The 21,071-nt window shown below is 37.6% G+C and overlaps 2 protein-coding genes across 2 annotated transcripts in view; one reads left to right on the top strand and one right to left on the bottom strand.

Annotated features, from left to right (window-relative positions):
• Stk26 (serine/threonine kinase 26) overlaps window positions 1-6,182 on the top strand; it is a 53,598-nt gene extending 47,416 nt beyond the window's left edge. Inside the window, exons 8-12 of the mRNA XM_020151888.2 lie at window positions 850-998; window positions 2,044-2,137; window positions 2,550-2,612; window positions 2,693-2,829; window positions 4,361-6,182. Coding sequence (XP_020007477.1) covers window positions 850-998; window positions 2,044-2,137; window positions 2,550-2,612; window positions 2,693-2,829; window positions 4,361-4,385 — 468 coding nt within the window. The 3' untranslated portion in view covers window positions 4,386-6,182. The remainder of the gene's footprint in view (window positions 1-849; window positions 999-2,043; window positions 2,138-2,549; window positions 2,613-2,692; window positions 2,830-4,360) is intronic.
• Window positions 6,183-7,157: 975 nt separating this feature from the next.
• The window catches only part of Frmd7 (FERM domain containing 7), a 37,447-nt gene continuing 23,533 nt past the window's right edge, over window positions 7,158-21,071 (bottom strand). Inside the window, 8 exon segments of the mRNA XM_074062210.1 lie at window positions 7,158-7,958; window positions 7,961-8,978; window positions 9,967-10,042; window positions 10,135-10,203; window positions 11,470-11,633; window positions 13,010-13,105; window positions 15,560-15,707; window positions 15,880-15,994. Of these exon segments, the coding sequence (XP_073918311.1) occupies window positions 7,894-7,958; window positions 7,961-8,978; window positions 9,967-10,042; window positions 10,135-10,203; window positions 11,470-11,633; window positions 13,010-13,105; window positions 15,560-15,707; window positions 15,880-15,994 (1,751 nt within the window). The 3' untranslated portion in view covers window positions 7,158-7,893.

The raw sequence follows: 21,071 nt of genomic DNA, 5'->3' as shown, positions 1-21,071 counted from the left end.
TATTTAACTGCTTTTATTTAGTATTTAACTCCATCATGAAGTTGTGTACTTTTACTGGTCTAGTAAGCTCCTTCCAGGAAATTTTATTATGGTTGTTTTCCAGAGATTTCAACTATGTAAGAACTATCTAAGCTTGATATAACTATTTTTACATTGATAATGAACATTCTGATATTAATAAAATACTGGAAGGAAAATATCTCCACTGCACCTGATGTTTGCATTTAGATGCAATAGGAATTCATGCTTGATAGAGATTATAAGTTGTGGGCAGATAAGAACAAAAGCAGGAGTTCATAAGTTGCATGCAGATGACAACAAAATTACAACCTTACTACTTTCTGTGATTTTTTTGATATACAGTAAATGTGGTAAAAGTTTAAAAGCATTATTTTGAAATATTTTTAAGGGGCCAGCAGAGTGGCTCAAGTGGTAGAGTGCCTGCCTAGAAAGCCTGAGGCCATGAGTTTAAACCTCATACCAAAAAGAAAGAAACAACAACAACAACAACAAAAAACACTTCAGAAATATTTTTAAGTGTTTACTTTCTAAATCCTACCATTTATTACTTTGCTTTTAAGAAGATTTTGTCTGCTGGTTTGCTGGTAGATAAGCTACTCTCTGCCCATTGGGTTTTAACAAACTGGGCACCACAGTACTACATTTAATGTGGTTGCTTGGAGCCACCTCAAAAATAGAAGTAGGTATTTTTCTACAACACTTTAATTGTCCTCGTGTCACTAGACATACTTTTATACATTTCAGCTTAGTAATTCCAATGATTTTTACCACCCCTTGCAATCATAAAGAGCCTTGAAATAGTCATGCATCCTTCATTTTCTGCCTTAGCGTCCTACAGCTAAAGAACTTTTGAAACATAAATTCATTGTTAAAAATTCAAAGAAGACTTCTTATCTGACTGAACTGATAGATCGGTTTAAGAGATGGAAGGCAGAAGGACACAGTGATGATGAGTCTGATTCCGAGGGCTCTGATTCGTATGTACACATTCTCTCATTTTTATGTAGGTGGCCTATTTTAATATGTTATATCTTTTAGCAATGATCCCGCGTGCTTACTGTAGCATAAAGTATGAACCATATTCTGAGGTTTCACCTCACAATCTGTGAAATTCCTTTTTAGTCACAGTCTGTGGAATACAGTGAATTTTGGAAGCATGCTTTTCTCAGAAGTGAATAGCTCTAGTTTTAAATGGTCTTGGTCTAACCCCTAGTGGATACTTGCGTATATTACAAAATTTGGGAATAAAATTTAATTAAAGGTGTTGTATCCATTATCCAAAAAGTAATGAGAAGCTATATTTTCTCATACTTTGACAACAGCCTGCAGAATCCCTCTGGAAGCATGACCTCCAGGCCTTTCCTTCCTCTTGGCCATGTACCAAACCATGATCAAACTGGTACATTGAAATATTCATTTATGTGTGATTTTTCACCCCTTAAAAAAGATAGTGTTTTTAATGACAGTATTTATATTAATAATTCAACCTCTAGTTTCCTATCTTAATTTTGACTAGGAGAGTCTGTAGGCTATACCAGAATTTACTCTTCTAGTAGGTGAATTGGCACCGAGGCAACACCAAATTTCTTTAGATAATACTCTCAGATTCCTACATTTATAAGAAATTGCCCAATATTTGAAGTAGATAAAATATACCAGGGTAGTCGATACCTATTCTAATGGTAGCCTTAGCTGCTCATGGAAGTCACCCAATGGAGCCTTAAGGCACAAGCCACACTGCTGGAGATCTTGACTGAGTCACTGAGGAATGGTGGAAGACAGGTGTTTATATATGTAGGAGGTTCCCCATGGGATTCTGATACACACCTAAAGTTGAGAAACACTGCTACTCTTTAGTAAAATGCAGTATCCACCTGAACTTGAGATCAAATGCTCTTTTCTACTATGAGATTTTAAACATTGGGATAATTATCTCTTCAGATTCTGCCTGCATTGATATGGTGTTTTTACCATGCTGAATTATTTAGGAGTTTATAAAAGTATCTTTGGCAATCTCTTTAGGGAATCCACCAGCAGAGAAAATAATACTCATCCTGAATGGAGTTTCACCACTGTGAGAAAGAAGCCTGATCCCAAGAAACTACAGAATGGGGCCGTATGTACATGGAGACCGTCACTTCCTCTTGATAGACTTTTAAACTATGTAGCAAGGTTATAATGGGCACAATCGTTAGAATTTAATAGCCCTGCAGGCCTGTCTGCCTCACTATGTACACTCATCATTAGTTTTGAACTAATGAAGAAAAGATAATAGAATTCACTTAAGTAGCCACTGGTATTTTTAAAGCGCATTTCATAAGCCCAAGGAATCATAGATATCTTTTGAAAGTTTGGGGGCTTCAGGTAAATGGATGGGATTAGTAACAGAAAGAAAGCATAAGGACTTGCCTTATTAGGGTCTTTTGAAGGAGGAATTCAAATTAATTCACATTCATTATAGAATAACTGAAAATCCATGAAGGATTTATGATAATTTTATGTGTGCAATCTGTATTATTTATTCAAAGGAGCAAGACCTTGTGCAAACCCTGAGCTGTTTGTCTATGATCATCACACCTGCCTTTGCTGAAGTAAGTGCTGCTTCCTTAGCATTGGCCGCCTCTTTGTAGTAATGTCATATATTAAATGTTATGCAAACAATCTGTCTCAGCTTAAGCAGCAGGATGAGAATAATGCAAGCAGGAACCAGGCAATTGAAGAACTTGAGAAAAGTATTGCTGTGGCCGAAGCCACCTGTCCTGGCATCACGGATAAAATGGTGAAGAAATTGATTGAAAAATTTCAGAAGTAAGCATAAATTGTCATTCTTAAAGAATCATATTAATGTTTTTGTTGGATGTTAATTTACAATACAATTATTTAGATGCAATCATTTAAATTATTCCTATGAAATCATTTTTTCATAATTGTATGTTTGAAAAATTTTGCTGATTGCCCATCTTTAAACGTTAACTTTTAGAATTACTATGTTTAGACACAAGGTAGTTTTCTTTTTTAAAATTTTTTAATTTTTATTATCATATTATTGTTGTATTGGGGGTAGATTATGACATTTACAAAAGTGCTTACGATATATTTTAATTTAATTCACACCCTCCATCATTTTCCTTTACCCTCTCTTAGAATAGTTTCAACAGGTCTCATTTTTCCATTTTCATACATGAGTACATATATTTCCAGCATATTCACCCTTTCCTTATATCTTCCCCCTCACACTGGTACCAACCCCTAGATAGGACCTGTTTTACCTCCCTGTAAAGTAGCTTTCCACTGAATAAAAGAAAGCTTCTTCTTCTCTCTCTTTCTCTCTCTCTCTACCCCTACCCCTCTCCCCACCTCCACTAGTATAAGTATAGACAAAAGGTCATGACCATGTTCTTATTTGGGCACTTGTAAACATTATTTAGGAATGCTTTCATTCCCTCAGCGTTTGCAGAAACACCACTGTCTGTATAGTTTCCAGTGCTAAAATTCCTGAGTTTGAACTCTTATGAAAAGCTAAGGAACCAGGCATGTTGGTGCATACCTCTAATCCCAGTACTTGGGAGGCAGAGGATCGCCAGTTCAGGCCAAGATGGCCTGTCTCAAAATAAAAAGTTAAGGAAAAGATTTTTAGGTAGAGGATCTCAGTCCATTATGTTGTACTTCAGTTTCCGTACTGTCCTTGAACTATTTGTTTGATTTAGTTCAAAAAAGTTCTTATGTTTAATTTTAAAATTATTTTCTGAAACAAGACTTTTGTAGGCATGCACAGACATTAGCTTTAGCAAGTTAAAAAGTGATACAGATTTTAACTTTAAACCCATTATATCTATTCTCAGTGCATCTTTAGATTTCCGTGTATTCATCATGCCAGCTGGGATCCAGGTGGAACAAACTATATATCCTGTAAAATCCAACACTCTAAAAACTCTTTCTATCCAAAAAAGCCCACCTGTACTCCTAAGATAAAGTTGTCTTAATAAAATCCTTTAGATTCTAGAAGTCTTTACTCCCATTCCTCTACGTACTTTTATCCTATTATACTATATTCCTTTTCTAATAAACTTTGCTATTAGTTTCACTACAAAAAAAAAAAAACAAATCCCTTAGATTCTAATGGAAAATTCCCATCTGTTTTCTAATTTACAAGCAAATCAATTGGAAGTTGTAAAATCAGATGCAGAAGGGACTTTTATAGTTTAACATCTACATGAGAGTCAATCAAAAGAATTTATCATCTTTACTGAATCCATTCCTCCATTACAGAGTTCATAAATGTGATAAATATAAACAAGCATAATTGTACATCAAATTTAAGTTTTTCTGAATTTTCTAGCTGTTCTGCAAATGAATCCTCCTGAGAAATTTCTTATCGTTGGCTTCTGTTTCATGTGGACCCAGAGAAACCCACCAAAGCTACTTCAAGCTTAACAATGCTTAATTCATGAGCTCCATGTGCCTTTTGGATCTTTGCAACATTGAAGATTTGGAAGAAGCTATTCAATGATTTTGCGATGGTGTTTATCATTTTGTATCTTAAAAAGATGATTTTGTAAGGAATAACTTTTAATACTATAGTTGTAGTAAATGTTGAGATACAGTTTTGCTTTTAGGTATCATTATTTCTTAAGTTACTAGAGTAAATACCTTTTTGCATTTTAAACTTCAATTAATTTTACACTCATGAAACATACAGGTCTTTCAAAGTCATCATAAATATTCGCCATTTGTAAATCATCAAACTTCAAAGAACATTTTTTTACACAAGCATGTTCCTAAGTAGACTATTTGTGGAGCGGTAGAAATAGTACATACCTTCTTACAACAAAAGCTTTTAATAAGCTCTTGCAAATGAAATCTAGAAAAGTATTGACTCTTCCACCAAGTTGCCATAAATTCCAGGCAGCTCAGTGATTATCATATTTGAGAGCCCTGTGTTTGAAGCATTTACAGGCAACATGTAGCAACAGAAGTACCTCTTGGTGTGCAGTATTTATCTTCTCTTTTAAATGGAAGAGGCAATTAACCCTTATTTAATATGCTTAGACATTTAAAGCAGTATCATTTAGCCAAGGATGGGATTTTGGTTATACTGGAGGAGTTAGTCTGGCTTCATTCTTTAAATCTTCAACTCAACAGATTTGAGCCCTATAGTTTTGGGAAAACCTTACATTTGTTATATGCTTGGATTTAAAGAGCTTTCAAAAAGCTGACTGTCATGTGAGATGATTAAATACCTGATCAACAGGTATGAATATAAGTTAACACCAGCATCTTTTTGTCATGGTAGTAAATTGTCCTATAACTATTTATACATTTTTCTTCTTCATAATTATCAGTACATAAGCATTGCGTGTTCACTTTTGAAAGGGTATTTAAATGAACATTTCACAGTTCATATGAAAATAATCATAGTACAGGATGATTTCTGTCCATGAAAAGGTAAGTTAGACTGTACAGTTAATTTTCAATTATATTTATGGTACTGTTAAGTGGGTAATACCCTTTTCTTTTAAGCCCAGTATATATATTATGCTTGCCTAAGTGCTGAACTGGAGCTATATTTTAGTGGATGTAGAATTATTGATATTAATTACTTTTGATAGTTAATGTTTTATTGTTTGGATCTGCACATTTGGTTTTTGCACAAGTAGTTTTTTTTTAATCTGAATAATTGCCAAATATTAGAAGAAAAATGTTCTACAAGTAAAAAATGCAGTTTTTAGTCAAAGTGGCCATTATATCCTCTTTTTTTAAATGCAAACACTTGAGAAACTTGTGGTGTCATATGCCAAGAAACTTCTTTTCATTGGTGCCTACACTGTAACAATTACTTTTAATGCATTGTATTTTGAAATAATGGTTCAGTTAGAGTTTTCATCTGCTGTGTAACTGAAACTCAGTAACAAGTTTGTTATCTGTAGGGTTCTGGAAATAATTTTGCAACTCATTTCATAGATTAGATGAGTATTTTTGTAAAAGTGAAAGCAACAAGTTTATAAACTGATTACATGAAACTTTAAAACATAACTGCATCACAAATGCGAATTGCACTGCTTATTCGTTATTGTTATTAGTCCTGCAAACTGTTTTTTAGTTGAAGCATACGCCAGTGTTTCGGGTTTTAAAAATAAATATTTAAATTTCGTGATCCTCAATGTTTGTTTTCTTGGGAGGGTATGGTGTATTATTTTTATTGTTTCACAATATTGCTCCTTTGTCTTAATTTATTATTGAAACAAAATAACCAAACTTTCTGTTGTAAACTAGCAAATAGTCTTCACATGTTTAGAATTGAGTATAGCTAACTAAACATAGGTCCTAATTTCTGTCTCCTATCTTGACAAAATTATTAATAAAGTTCCCTTCAAAAATGTCCTTGGTTAGACAATATATGGCCTCCCTAATTACCATTTTATTAAAAGATTGCATACACATTTGAACCCTAGAGTTCTTGTGGAAAATTATACATCTGGTAAAGATTTCCAGAAATTGAGATGAAATGAGAAATAGGAGTTTGAGTTTTTCCTAGTGAGAAGGTTGAGGTAAAGTCTAAATACCTTCAAGAATCTGTAGAATTAATGTATAGGTGATTGGGCTTCAATATATTCTTAGTATTAAATCCATACTCTAGACCTGTGTGTTACTACATATGCACCCACGGGTGCAATGAGGTATAGCACAAGGGATTTTTCTGATGTAAGGACTAGGAGAGTAAAACTATTTCACCCATCTTTTCCCCATTAAGTCATATATAAAAATAGTTTTTTGATTCCTTCATTTCTTTGAAATTTGTATTTAACATTGTCTTGGAAATATGTTAGACTTAACAATATGATCAGTAAGCAAAATAAAGTTCTCAAATATATCTCCCAGGAGAACTGGTAGAGAAATTTTGAATGGGTCAAGAATAGAATTTTGAATCATTAACACAGCTTAGTGTCAGTAATGTCATTTCCTTTTTCACCTACCCATCAATTCCACTTCATCCCTGACCATACATCTTTACTTAACCCTCCTTTTCCTTGTTCTGCTCCTTAGTAATAAGCCAGAGCCAAGCACTTCTGAAATTGATTAAAACAAAAGGAAGACCATACTTACAGCTTTTTCAATTGAATGAATTTTCCATCACTCTTTATTAAAATAACATCTCACTTTCTTGCCTACATACATGCAACAAAGATAAGGCAAAAATAAATTCTGGCAGGAGAGATTCGATAAACAAACTAACATTAATTTCATCTCACTACATATAAGAGTTAAGAATAGAGAAGTTATAAATCAAACATCATAACATCCTCATTAGGAATATACAAATTAGCCTAATTAATTTCCTGGGTTTAGAATTCTGCCAAGTCCTATATTAATTTTAAATATGTGTTTCTTGGGAGAATCTATACTACCACCTTGTTCCTGAGGCTGTGGGAGGGCCGGACGCCCCCTACAGTACCACCAAAAAAACCTGTTTTTACTGGGGCACATACAAATAAGAAGACTGAAATCATTGTTTAGTATTATATAAGTATAAAACTCGCAAAATGACATCAGAAGCCAATTCCATACGCCAACCTATATCGTCAACGTTCTTCAATGCATACCCTTCATCTATAATGTGTGTATAAAGAAACGTATTTACTTCCCTCTCCCTGCACATTGCTGGGGAGGAGAAGGCATTTTCCAGAATCTGTTCAGAGGAAACAGACGAGTATAGCTTAGGGAATGAGGCACCTAAGTTTGGTGCCCAAAATTAGACGATTCCCTCAATATCAATTAAGAGTGTCCAAGAAAAGGCTTATTTAAAAGTACCTTATTTCATACCTAAAATAGTAACATGGACCTGGTTCACAAATGTTCACTGAGTTCACACTTTTAAGCTAAGAGGTAATTGCATGGTTCTAGCGAAGTCCTGTCTTCAGTAGCTGGTATGTTGAAACATCTTCATCTTCTTCATCTAGCTGTAGGCTACCAGAAGACAAGCGGATTCTGGCCATGGGTGATTTTGTCCGTTTGCCATACAAAGAGTAGTTGTCTGGCTTCAGAATCTCTGGTTCAGAATCACTGGATTCACTGGCTACATACCTCTCTGCTGTACTCTGATCCATTAGAACTGCTCGGAACTCCTGCTCTGCAAACAGACATGTAAATAGGTCTGCTTTACGACTCAGAGCAGGACAAGGCCCTAAAGGCCTAAATTCTGACCCAAAAGGAAAACGGATAGTTTTCATGTCAGATTGGCTCTGGGACCTTTTTGGGGTTTGCTCTTGAAAGTTATGTGCAAATGCATCTTCTAAATTTGGGTCTTCCTCTTCTAGATTTACACTGACATTGCTCCTACCACTAGTCCTGGCCATGGCTTCTTGAAGTTCTTGAAGGTCCCGCTGAAAGGTCTTCATTCTGATATTTCTTGGGCTTCTTTTGGCTGGCCTTATTGCAGTGGGCTCTATATAGCTGTCTGGTCTTGGCCTTTCTTCTGCCATGACTGGAGACCGTCTGGGTCCCTGGGGTGGCTTGTCCACATAAAAAAAGACTTGGGGAGGCATAATGTCAACCTGCTGAGTAGTATGAGGAATATAGGGCACATCTGTGTACATTAGCTGCCTTGCTGGACTCACTTTGCTTGTGAGGCCTGAAGATGTGCTGACGTGATTGTCAGCACACCGGGAGCTCGTTTGGAAGGAGCTTAGAGGACTCCTCTCCTCAAAGAAGTCTGTGGGATCTGGATCAGGGTCAGGGTTAAAGACAGGCTCTGAATAAATAAAGGGGAAAGAGGAACTGCTCTGAGACTGGTGTAACAATGTGGGATCTGCCTCTGGTTTGGAACGTTCCAGCTCAGCCGCAAAGGTCACCTCCACTGCAGAGTTCCTCCTCCTACTATCTAACATAGGCTCGGATGCGTGCACTCCGTTCACATTTCGGTAGTACCCACCACCATATGCTAGTCTCAAATCTTCTACCTTGAAAGAAAAGAAAAGATCATTGGTGAAAGAAGGAAAAAAAATCATTTAGTTAGCATGGGAGCAGGGGCTTAAGTTAGGCTTGAGTTATATAAAGTAGATTTCACAAAATTATTTCAATCCATGTTCCATTCCAGGGTTGATAAATGTATATATACATATATATGGAAAGGGTAATAATTTGCACCATGTCCTATCCTACGTTAAAGCACATGCAGCACTATTCTTTCTCTGCGACGTCCCATTTCCAGCCTCCAAGTTATCCATGAATCCTGGCACCTCTGCCTTTTACTTGCTGTGTGACCTTAGGCAAGTTTCCTAACCTTGCTGCTCTATTTTCTGCAAAAAGATGAAGAGGAGGGTTCTGAAGGGCATGAGAGTTTACCATTCATCATTACACCTCTGATACTTTTTGGATAAAAACTGTGCATTGAATGAAGGCATGCAAGTTCTTTAATTTTTATAGAGAGATCCAAAGAAAAATGATTAACAAGGTTCATACTATAAAACTCAAATGAAGCCATCATCTCATTTCCAGGGCAACAATACTTCCTCCTGAAATTAAGTTACACAATTAAGTAGCAAAAAAAAATACTTTAAAACCTTAACACAAGACCTTATACTTCCTCTGAGCCTTCTGATTTCCACAGATAAAATAGTAGAGCCTTTATTTTTAGAAATATAAAGTCAGAGAAATTTCTTTGGGTCTGTTTTTGGGGTTTTTTTTGCAAGATGTTAACAATACAGGTTGCAATTTGAAGGGGTGTCAGACTCTTCCAGTCTATAAGATACACACCAGTGCTAGTTTACTAAATGGTCTATTGGCAGGAAAGATTGAGACAGCAGACCTCCCTGGGAGGCTAACTTACTCGAACAGAGTAACCTTTATACACACTGGGAGATTCTGGCAGAATCAATTCTTGGAAGCATTTGAAATTGGGACAAAGTACATTTATCTAAAGAAGGAGGAATTTTTCAGAAACCTTACTTGTTTTGACACATCTGAGAGGATGTCTGGCGACGACCTGCACTGTCGTTCATGGTACTGAGATGGGTAATGTTTCCTGAAATCCCCCAAACAGAGAAGTCATTGAAATGAATATAAATCTCTAAATTCAACTTAAAACCAACATGAGAGAGAAACAAAAGCATATACCTTTCAAATGGCAAACTCTTTAACCTCCCTTTTTTCCCATATTCCAAAAGTTGCCTTTGAGTTCTTCCACTGTCATAAAGATAAGCAAAAAAAAAAAAAAAAAATTCCACCATAAGTCAATAGGCTATTCAAACTTGAAAGTCCCGTTTATTGTTGAAACCAAAAGCATCTGGATGAGTGACCTATGTGCTGAATCACTGACTATCACATTAATGTTAATACCCATTTATCCAAGAACCAGGAATAGAGCGACTGCAACAAAACAGAACCCAGAAATTATTTTAAAATTTTAAAGATCCAACTGACCTTATTTTACACACTAGTCCTTATGAAGCTACTTAACTGGTTTACCAATCCATGGCAGAAGAAAAGCAACTAACTAAGCAGTAGAAGAGGATTGCTCCAACCAGACATACACTAGCAAAGAAATGCAGCTGACTTTGGGGAGAAACATAAGCACCAACAAAGAAATCGCAAGAATAATAAAATCCCCAAAGTCTGGGCTATTTATCACTGAAGTGCAAAACCTGACATGCCTCCCCCGCCCTGAGGCCATCACTGTACTACAGCTGGCTGCAGAGGATAATAAGTGATGTTTATAATAACTCAGGTCATTAAGAAAAGGGCAAAATATGCTAGTGTCATCTGCTTAAGAAGGAGGGATTTGCAAATACACTTTGGAAAGATTCCATCAAAACATGTTTTTAAAAAATATCTCAACTCTTACCGTGGCAGGCTTCCATGATTTGAAAAATCCCTTATGTGGAAGCATTTGATTAGATTTTTTTTTTAACTTAGCTGAGTTTTGAAAGCTTCTTCCAATGAATTCCAAGGTTGGTGTGTTCAAGTAAAAACAAGATCTTAATTTGACCTTGCTTCCATTCCTCCAAGGTGTGACCTGTAGTGAGAAGCTTCCGGTGTACTGTCTCAATCCTTTTAACTCCTCCTTATCCATTCCAGTGCCTTCTCATTCCACCTTTCCTAGCCACCACCCAAAGGATGTTACTGAGCTTTCTTTTCCATGGCTTGCATGTGAAGTGCATATAAGAGAAACAATAGGTTCGCTGAGTACATGTTCTCAAACTGCTTGTGTCCCCCTGTCCTTGCTGTGACTCTGACCCAACCCCTTTGGTAGGGTGGCCTCTCCTCCTAGCCTCCCAGTTAGGATATACTGAATAAATGCACCATACCAAGAATGAGCAGTAATAGGCATAATCTTTCAAGTGACTGCAATGGATTCTTTATTGCTTCTGGAATTCACACTCTTCCTTTTGCTTCCCGTGTTATTGAAAAGAAGTAGTGCGCATAGTTTTCCTATATGCAGGATGCAATTACCTGTAGCGGAAACTGGAGCCCTTGCTGCAGAGTAGGGTTTTGGGCTTTGATTTGGGCTCTTCCGAAAGTCTGAAGAAAGCATGGTACTCCACACAAGTCTTCCAGAAAGCCTTGCAGGCATCTCGGCTGGCCATGGTGAACTCCAAAGTATCCTTGCACAGCACCTGTATAAACCAATTTCCATCAAGCAAAACATCCTTCCAGATTATCAAAGACCTTCAATTCTCAACGCCTTCTTTCTAAGCTATGGATCCAGTGGCCCAGGCAGCTTCTGATTTTCCACTTGGCTCCCCATAGGCTTCACACCTACTGAGACCAAATGATTGGCAACCTTCCGAGGAGCAGACAGGGCCACTGCTCACAAACAGAGCCTTCTCTACGAAGCCAGTCTTTTTTTGCACACTCCCCTTGCCTTAAACGCTTTTTTTTTGCCCTGCTTCTTCTCTGCCAGGAACATTTTCATGAAGTTGTAAATTAGGTTAAAATGAACATCAAAGGGCATCCTTTCAAGGTGACAAGAAGTTACAAATGACCAACAGGAAAGGGGAGGGAGGAGGAGATTTCCTTGCAGATGGAAGGGTTTATAGGATAATTACATGTACACAGGTCTTTTTAATGTACCAGGTAGAAATACTTCCTCTATATGCTCTCATGTTCTATGATGTTGTGTTTTGCTATTTTAGCACATTTGAATCTGTCCTAGGGAACCTTGGCTTTCCCGACCTAAACCTCAAGTTTTTCCCATCCCCTGACTCACTACATACCCCCACTAGCCCAAGGGTACATGGCATGCTCATAGTCCTGTTTTCAGCAGCCCCACCAACCCACTGCACTGACCTCCCCCCCTGCTCCGCCCAATTCCTTTCCAGGTTCCTACTTGCAGCCCCTGGGGCTCTCCATGAGTTTCACAGTAGACCCCCTGAACTGCAGATGAACACTTTTGATGAATGCTTTTATATAACTTCAAGATCCAGAGATGGAAGGTCAAATTGAGTCTTCTGGAGAACAAAAATTAGTTCATACACAGGTTTCTTTTCCTTCATGGTCCTAAAATAGCATCCTTTCTGGCACCTTTGTCTCACCCTGAACTTGCTTACATGTCTACCCACTTTCTACATCCTGCCTGACTTAGGCATGTATTAAGGTTTTAATAATTTTTGCTTAAGGGAAGTAAGTGAAAATACTTTTTAAAGTGGAGAAGAGACAATCAAATGATTTATTTCTATATTCCTAGGTCTGGTTACTCCCATTTTGACTCATCAAATCCCTCAAAAGTAGTTTCCTCGGAGATTTGCCTTTGATTCCAGCTGCCCCATTTTCCTGTTACTTTATTTATTATGAACTTCAAATCAGAGTTCTTGGTGTTTTATCTTTAGCAGAAATGTGACTAAAGCTCTGGTTCATCTATGTAGAGACAAAAGAGGGGTACATCCCCCCCAAGGGCCAACCAACTTTCACCACTCATATTCAAACCATTTGCAGAAACAACCAAGAAACTCCAAGTGAACAGAAAGTAAGAATTTGTTAGAATCCTACTTACCAAAATATTGGCGTGAAGTTTGATGAGAAAATGTTTTCTCTTAAAACTCAACTTGCGGATTTTAGCCCAATTGAAAGTATTAATCTTTGTATTTCCCTACAATGGAAGACATGGTTGATTTCAGAATGCATCAGCAGTTATGATAGAAAATGTCCTTCAGGAATCAGATCATTTTTGACCCATCTTTTGCACAGGTTGATCCTGACCAGCTAAGCAGAAGCTGTAGCCAAGTATCTCAGGTGGGTCACATGCTAAGCTGAAATCTTAGACAGAAGGGGTATGCCTGGCAAAAGTTTAAGCCAGGACAGTGGGATCACTGTTTTGGCTTCTCTAATCTCACTCCTTCCCCATGTTTCCAGATCCAAATGCTAAATAAAAAGCCTAAGTAAGAATACTGACATCACCTTTTCTCAAATACCTTCAATAGCTCCTCACTGCCAGCATCATCAAATCTGAGTGAGATGTTGGTGCCCCTTCTATATTGAATCTATGGCCTCCTCTCTCACTGCTCCCCCAAAATGCCCTTCTGCCCAAATCCATACTTTCCCTCCTATAGTCTCCCCATTCTCCTTACCCATAATGCCTTCCACATAGCCAAGCCTTCTTAACAGCTCTGACAGCGCCTTCCCTAGGATATTCTAATTCCTGTGGTCTATATCCGTTTCTAACTCCCCTAAATTCCTGTTGCTTCCCTGGTCTGCCCAAACAGCTTAGCATTTTTGGTTTGCTTGCTTATTTTTTGTTTGTTGTTCAATAGGTAATCCATTCACATTGTCCAAAAATCCAAGGTATGCAAACAGATATGTAGTATCGAGAAGTCTCACTCCCACTGGGTCATCCCTACTTCTGTCCCCCATCTATCATTCTCTGCATGCTCACATATACTTGCCATGTGAACACAAGTACATATGATAGACTAGCTGCTGATAGACAAGGCTGATATTGAACGCTTTTTCTCTAGATTCTCCAAATAAATTGCAAATATTTTAATGGCAGGAGCCATGTCTCTCTCAATGTTAGTTTCATGATGTTTGTCACGCTTTATTCTTTTTCTTTGGAACACTTTTCCTCATCTCTCAACCCCATCCCTTTGGCCTGGATAACTTCCCTACTTCTTAGCTTAAATGTTAAGCCCCTTGGATCTGTATCACCTCAGCACCCCATATTTTTAACACAAAGCACATCAAATTTGTTTGTAATTACTTATCTAATTGTCTTTTCCCTAGTAGAATTTAAGTTCCAGGAAGTCAGGCTCATTCTTATTTACCTCTGATACACAATAAATATATGGAAACAGGATGAATGAATAGGCAGCTGCCCAGCTGTGTGACTATACTAAAAAGCATTGACTTGGACAGTTTAGAACTGGTGAATTTTATGGTATGAAACTTATACCTCAAGAAATCTGATTTTTTTAGAAAAAAGAATATAATGAAAAATACATAAAAGGTACTCAATACATAAATGTCTATTTGACTGAATTTGGGCTAGGGAAAACAGTTATCATCTAACTAAGATCAGCTATATTGCTCTGAACTGTCCACAGAAGTATTCACACTGAAGGAAATCACAAGCAACAGGATAGCCTTGCTCCCCTCCCCTCCCCACTTCTCTCATGCAGTAGGAAATGGCAAGGATCAGGGGTTGGAGTGCAATGGGTAATAAGCCCCTCCTGGGAGAAAAGGTATGCTTGTGATCCATTGTGTCTTTTGCCCATTGATGTGACTCTGATGCTGAAAAGTTTACAATGAAATAAATGAAAAAGGCCAAGAATCTCTTAGCTGAGTCCTTACCCGTCTTGTTTTGTGACTTCAATTCTCTAACTTGGTCTTATTGATCAGTATACCTGAGGTCATTCCCTTCTCTCTCACAAGTGATATATTTGCAAACTTACCCAGGGATCTGCCTATCATACATTTTAAAATCATTTTTGACGGTTGGGCAACTTGGACCTAAATTCATTAAAAGTACAAAAATGGGAAGATATCTAGTAGACCAAAAGCCTGCTGAAAAAATAACTTCTGGCAAAGTTCCCTGGAGTGAGGATTAATGATGTTGGAAGACAAGAGAGCCATGAGTTGATTTTTTTAACCTGGAAAAACAAAGTTTTGTGTAAAGAATGAACCAGGAAACAGCAACAGTTGCTGGCAGGGTTGGGCACTAATTCCCTACCAGCCAGCACTGGACACCTCAAAAAGTAACAAAGAACAGTACACCATATTTTGAACCCCCTCAGGGTTTCTCTGGAGGGACAATGTCACAGCCTAAGCTTTTTGGATGCACAAACGTTCTGGTCCAGAATTTCCAAAGAACCTCTTCACATTATTGCCCCACCATGCTGGCCTTTGATGTGTGAAGTCCTCAGAATCAAGACAGCTGATTATAGATTGCACATGAAAGCAAAGCACATTAAGGGGACAGAACTCACCCCAAAAACGTTTGCAACCATTACTTCCCTTTCTAACTAGTAGTAAGACCATGCATTGTGATCTCCTTGGGAACCGATGCCTATGTTTGACTCAAGATAACCACCCACCCAAGAGTCATTACCCGTAACACCAGTACTCCCATGTGAGCAACAGCCAGGTGAATCTGCGTCCCTTCACCGTCACTGGCGGGCTGAGGCCTGATGCCATACATATCCAGCTTCCTCGCTATGTCCAATAGCAGAATGTCTGATTCAGCTGGGCTCCTGCCACTGCAAGGGGAAAGGATTTATGAGCTTAATAAATGCAGTAAGAATGATGCTTCCTTCCTGAGAGTTCCAGGAGGAGCTCAGTGTTTTCTTCAACCTGAAGCTGAAGCTTCAGAGGCAGATCCAGCTTTAGCATTCTCCACCAGGGAAGCAGGTGGCCAGCAAAAGTACTTACATGTGCTGCCGATGAAAGTGCATGATCTTGCTCTCTAAACAGTCTTGATTTGGTAAGTACCGGGCTTGTGCCAGATGTTTCCTAACTGTTTCTTCATGAAAGTCTCCCAGTTCTGCTGCATGACAGAAAAAGTGACATTTTTCACATTTCTATTGAAGAGTTTAGCAATAGAGCACCTGGCAAACCTTCTGATCTCCACCAAACAGTCCTTTCTTTGTAACCACTGTAGCTCTGTGCTTCCACCATGGACTTTCTGTATATTTGTATTTCTATAGGGGAAAATCAACTGGCTATTTTTTGAATCAGGAGCAGTAGGTTGCTATGAAGTCTCTGTGTAGTAAGCTCCAGACCCACTACAGATCTTAAAGGCTTTAAGATCACAGTTGCATATTTTGTTAGGGTTTCCTTCTCCCCCAACAACCTTCCAATTAATGCCTGTTATAGGTTGAATTTTGTCTCCTCAAAATTCATATGTTGAACTCCTAACCCCCAGTACTACCAAAGGTGACTTTGAGGCAGGATACATAGATGAGAAAGCAATAAAATTATATTATTAATAAACAGTGAAAGGGCCAGGCTCAGACATTGGAATGAGAAAGCAAAAACTGAAAAGCCAGAGCAGCTAGTCCCCTCTCATCTTCTTTTAGATGAGAACAGGGAGACTTTCAGTGACTATCTGCATCTGCCTTCCTCTTTGAGATGTTAACAAGCTGCAAGGTTCCTTGAATGGGCAGAGAGACAGAAAAAAAAATAAAAGTCATGTCTGGCAAAAGAAGACCTAAAACTCACTTTCTTTCCCTGTGTTTTGAGTAGGCTTAAATGACATCTCCATGTTTTAACTCCCATCTTGGCCACCCAGATCCATTGTCTAATGACTAGGGTTGCTAGACTTGGACTCGATGGCGTGTATTCTCCCAGCTCAGAAAGTATAAGACTACAGATACATATTTGAGTCTTTACTCCCATTTCCTCCATAGGGACCAGGAAATGTTTCTCCATCTTCCCCTGACCCCACCCGCACACACTTCTCCCTACTTTATTCGGTTATACTAAAATAAGTCCTTGCTAAAATTTCCACCTTGTGAGTCTCCTTGTTAGACACCTTGAAATGCTTTTCACAAGTGGATCTCAAGGACCTGTAATTTTGTATGCAAACTTGGAAGCTGTGGGAACCCCCTCACCTTTCTCTGGTAACAACTCAATTTGGAAAGAGAATTTTTAAAGAGTAGTTATATTTAAATTAAGAATACTGGGGAGGGGACTTGAACTCCAGTCTGACTAGTGTCCATATAAAATGAAGAAATTTGGACCCACAGAAAGATGCTGGGGATGTGAGCACACTGTAAAAGGACTATGTGAAGACACAACAAGGAGATAGCCAAGGAGAGAGGCCTCAGAACAATCCAATCCTGCCAACACTTTGATCTCTTGGACTTTAACCTCCAGAATGCTGAGAAACAAATTTCTCTCATTTAAGCCACACCATTCTGATATTTTCCTATGACACCCCCAACCTCCCTCCACCCTGATCATCTTTTATCAAGTAAGGGAATAAAAATGCTAAATATAATGCAAGCCAGGCACAGCCAAGTCATCATCACTCTGTACATTGAGAGCCCAGTAAATCCCCAGCTATCTGGAATCCTCAGTAGATGAATCATTTTTGAAATCAGTTGGCAGTTCCAAAGAGCTGGCAGTTTATCCAAGATCATAATTTACTCTTTTCTAGATGTCTCCAGCTTATTGCTGTAAACATCCACTATAGCATTGTGCCTACACTGCAACCGAGGTATTTTGGATTATCTGCCCTGGCTTAAGTGGCCTCAGACTGCTTTGACTTTTGAATTCTTTGGTCTTCTTTGTAGTTGTTATGTTTCTTCTCTCCTTATCAGACTTCTCTGAGTTACTTCCTGGTCATTGACTTCCCCGAAGTCAAAGTTTGAAACACTTTGTTCTAAATTGTGACTTCTAATCTCAGATAAAATGAAAACAGTGATAGCCACACCTGTTAGCTGTATATGTTCTGTAAGAGTACATAAACTCTCCATGGACTCCCATGGCACTCTCCTATTGAGTAAAATACATGGACAATGTTAAGAACATTCAACAAACACGAAATTGACTTCTTGAATCCGATGAAGGCTATCTATGAAAAACCTATAGCTTAACATCACAATCATACCACATAGTAAGAAATTTAAATGCTTTCCCTTAAAACCAGTAAAAATACAAAGATATCAACCAACATCTTACTGGTGATTCCAGTAAGTGTAATCAGGAAAGAAGATATGTAAGGAATTTGCACTAAAGAGCAAAAGATAAACTCTCTTTACTTGGAGTCAACATGATCCTGCATGTATAAAGTCCTAAGGAAATCCACAAAAACTATCAGAACTAACACACTGGCTCAGGAAGGCAGCAAGAAAAAGATCAATATGCAGAAAGTAGATGTACTTGTCTATCCTAGTAATGAGCAATCCAAAACTCAAATTAAGAAAACAGTTCTATTTGTAATAACATCAAAAAGAACAAAATACCAGGGAATAAATTTAACAAAAGAAATGTAACACTTGTAGATTGAAAACTATAAAATGTGGCCTCGAGAAATTTTTAAAAGATCTACATGAGTGGAGAGATATTTCAGGTTTATAAATTTAAAATCTCAATATTGTTGAGGGTGGGTGAGAAAAAATAAAACACTCAATATTGTTAAGATGGTGAATTTTTCCAAAGTAGGTCTATAAATTTAACATAATCCCCCTCAAAATCCAAGCAGACATTTGTGTAATAATTGACAAATAATCTTAAATTTTATAAGAAAATGCACAGGATACAGAATAAGCAAAACAATTTTGAAAAGAAAAAGTCAATTTGGAGGATGTACACGTTCCTATTTCAAAACTTACTCTGAAGCTACCACAATGAAGACTGTGTAGTAATGGACAAAGAACAGACAGATCATTAGAACATAATTGAGTGTCTGGACACAAACCCTTACAACTGGTTTTTGACAAAGGTGCCAAGATAAATCAATAAGAGAACAATAGTCTTTTCAACAAATGGTTTGGGGACAAATGGACATCCCATGCAAAAACATGAAGTTGGACCACTACCACACACCAAGTATACAAAAATTTACTCAAAATGGGTTATGAACCTACACTAAGAGATAAACCTATGAAAGTTCTAGAAGAAAACTAAGTAGAAAAAATTCTTTTATGTTCTTAAGTTAAGCAAAGAATTCTTAGATACAATACTGAAAACATTAACATTAACACTAAAAAATATTTAGAAAGTAGAATTCCATTAAAATAATAATATGTTGTATCTCAAAAGACAATTTAAAATGAAAGGACATCATTATAAAATGAAAAGACAAGGCACAGCTTGGGAGAGAAATTTGCAAATTACATATCATATAAATCAGAACATTTAAAAAATCTTTTAAAACTTAATAATACGGTAACTCATTTGAAAATGGCAAAAGGTTTAAATAGGCATTTTACCAAAGAAAACAGAAATAAGCATGAAAAAGTGTTCAGCACTACTAACCACTGAGAAAATGGTAATCATAATTGCTGTGCGCTGACTGTTGATACCTACTAGAATGTAATTTAAAAAGTTAGACAAGTGTCAGTGAGGGTATAGAAAAATTGAAAGCGTCGTACATTTCTGGTATTACTGTAAGAATTTGGACAACAGTTGAGCAGCTTCCTAAAATGTTCAACATAGTTTTTCACAAGAATGAGCACTCACACTCCTAGGAACATACACAAGAGAAAGAAAATGGGCATTGGCACAAATATCGTACGCCAGTGTTTATAGCATGATTCGTTTTCTTTCTTCTTTTTTTTGTGGTACTGGGGGCTGAAGTCAGGGTCTTGCACATGTTAGGCAGGCACTCTACCATTTGAGTCACACCTCCAGCCCTGTAGCATTATTCTTAATGGCTAAACTGAAAACAATCCATGACCAGGTGAATAGATGAACAAAGTGTGCTAAATCCATAAAATGGAATACTACTTAGCAATAGCAAGGAACTATCTGGAACATGTATGAATCTCAAAATATCTTATGATTCCATTTTACATGAAATGTCTAAAAGAGACAAATGTATAGAAACAGAAAGTAAATTTGTGGTTGCCTGGAGCTTAACATAGGAACAGTGTGATTGCAAGTGGGCCCAAGAGATTTCTTTTGATGTTATAGAAATGTTCTAAAACTGGATTGTGGTAACGGTTGCATGATTTTATAAATTTACTGAAATCATTGTGCTATGCATTTCAAATGGGTAAATTTTACCTCAATAGAATTATTTTAAAATCACACACACACAACACACTAAGTACAAGAGTTCACATTAGCCCCATGGAAAACATAAGAACACTTAAGACCATCCTTATTTTTCTGTCTATGTAACACTATGACACTCTAGGAAGAAAAGTGTGATATACAAATGAGTCAACATTACCAGAGACAGAAGGTAACAGATGTTATGAGCGCTTTGACCGTTACCATGTTGATTCAAACTCCCATCAGCTCTCTCTTCTGCAATTTCCTCTTATCTGGTCTCCCCACTTCTACCATTCCCTCTTAAGGTCTATTTTCATACAGCAACTAACATGCTTCTCTTGAAATCCAATTTGGATGATTTCACCTCTCTGTTTCAATGGCTTCCCACTTCAACTAGAGTCATGCTCTAGGTCTTTAGTATGCTTTTAAGGCCCTCCATGATTTGGTTCTCTCTTTCTCACTCAGCTCCAACCAGCCACAAAAGTCTTTCTGATGTTTCTGGAACATCCCGACATGTTCCCACTCCAGGTATTTGCACTGAGTGTTTTCTCTGCCTGGATTTTGCTGCATGGCTTGCTCTCCCACCTCTTTTAAGTCTTTGTTCAACTACCACCTTCACACTAAGCTTACTCTCACCACTTTAACTTTATTCAGTACCTACCCCCAGAATTCCCATCTCCCTTCCATGCTTTCCTTTTCCCCATTGCTCTATTCACCTTCTAATGGTTATCATACAATTTGTCTTATGTTGGCCAACAATGACCAAAGGTGAGCTTCATGAGGGCAAGGATTTTTGTCTTACTTCACTGCTATGATCTCTACAACAGTAGCCAGCATAACATTGTATCAAATGAATTACAAAGGGAGTTTATAAGAGGGAAGCTTCATTTGGAATGTAC

The sequence above is a fragment of the Castor canadensis genome, chromosome X (assembly GCF_047511655.1).
Source record: "Castor canadensis chromosome X, mCasCan1.hap1v2, whole genome shotgun sequence".
Lineage (NCBI taxonomy): Eukaryota > Metazoa > Chordata > Mammalia > Rodentia > Castoridae > Castor > Castor canadensis.
This window is presented reverse-complemented; position numbering and strand designations above follow the sequence as displayed.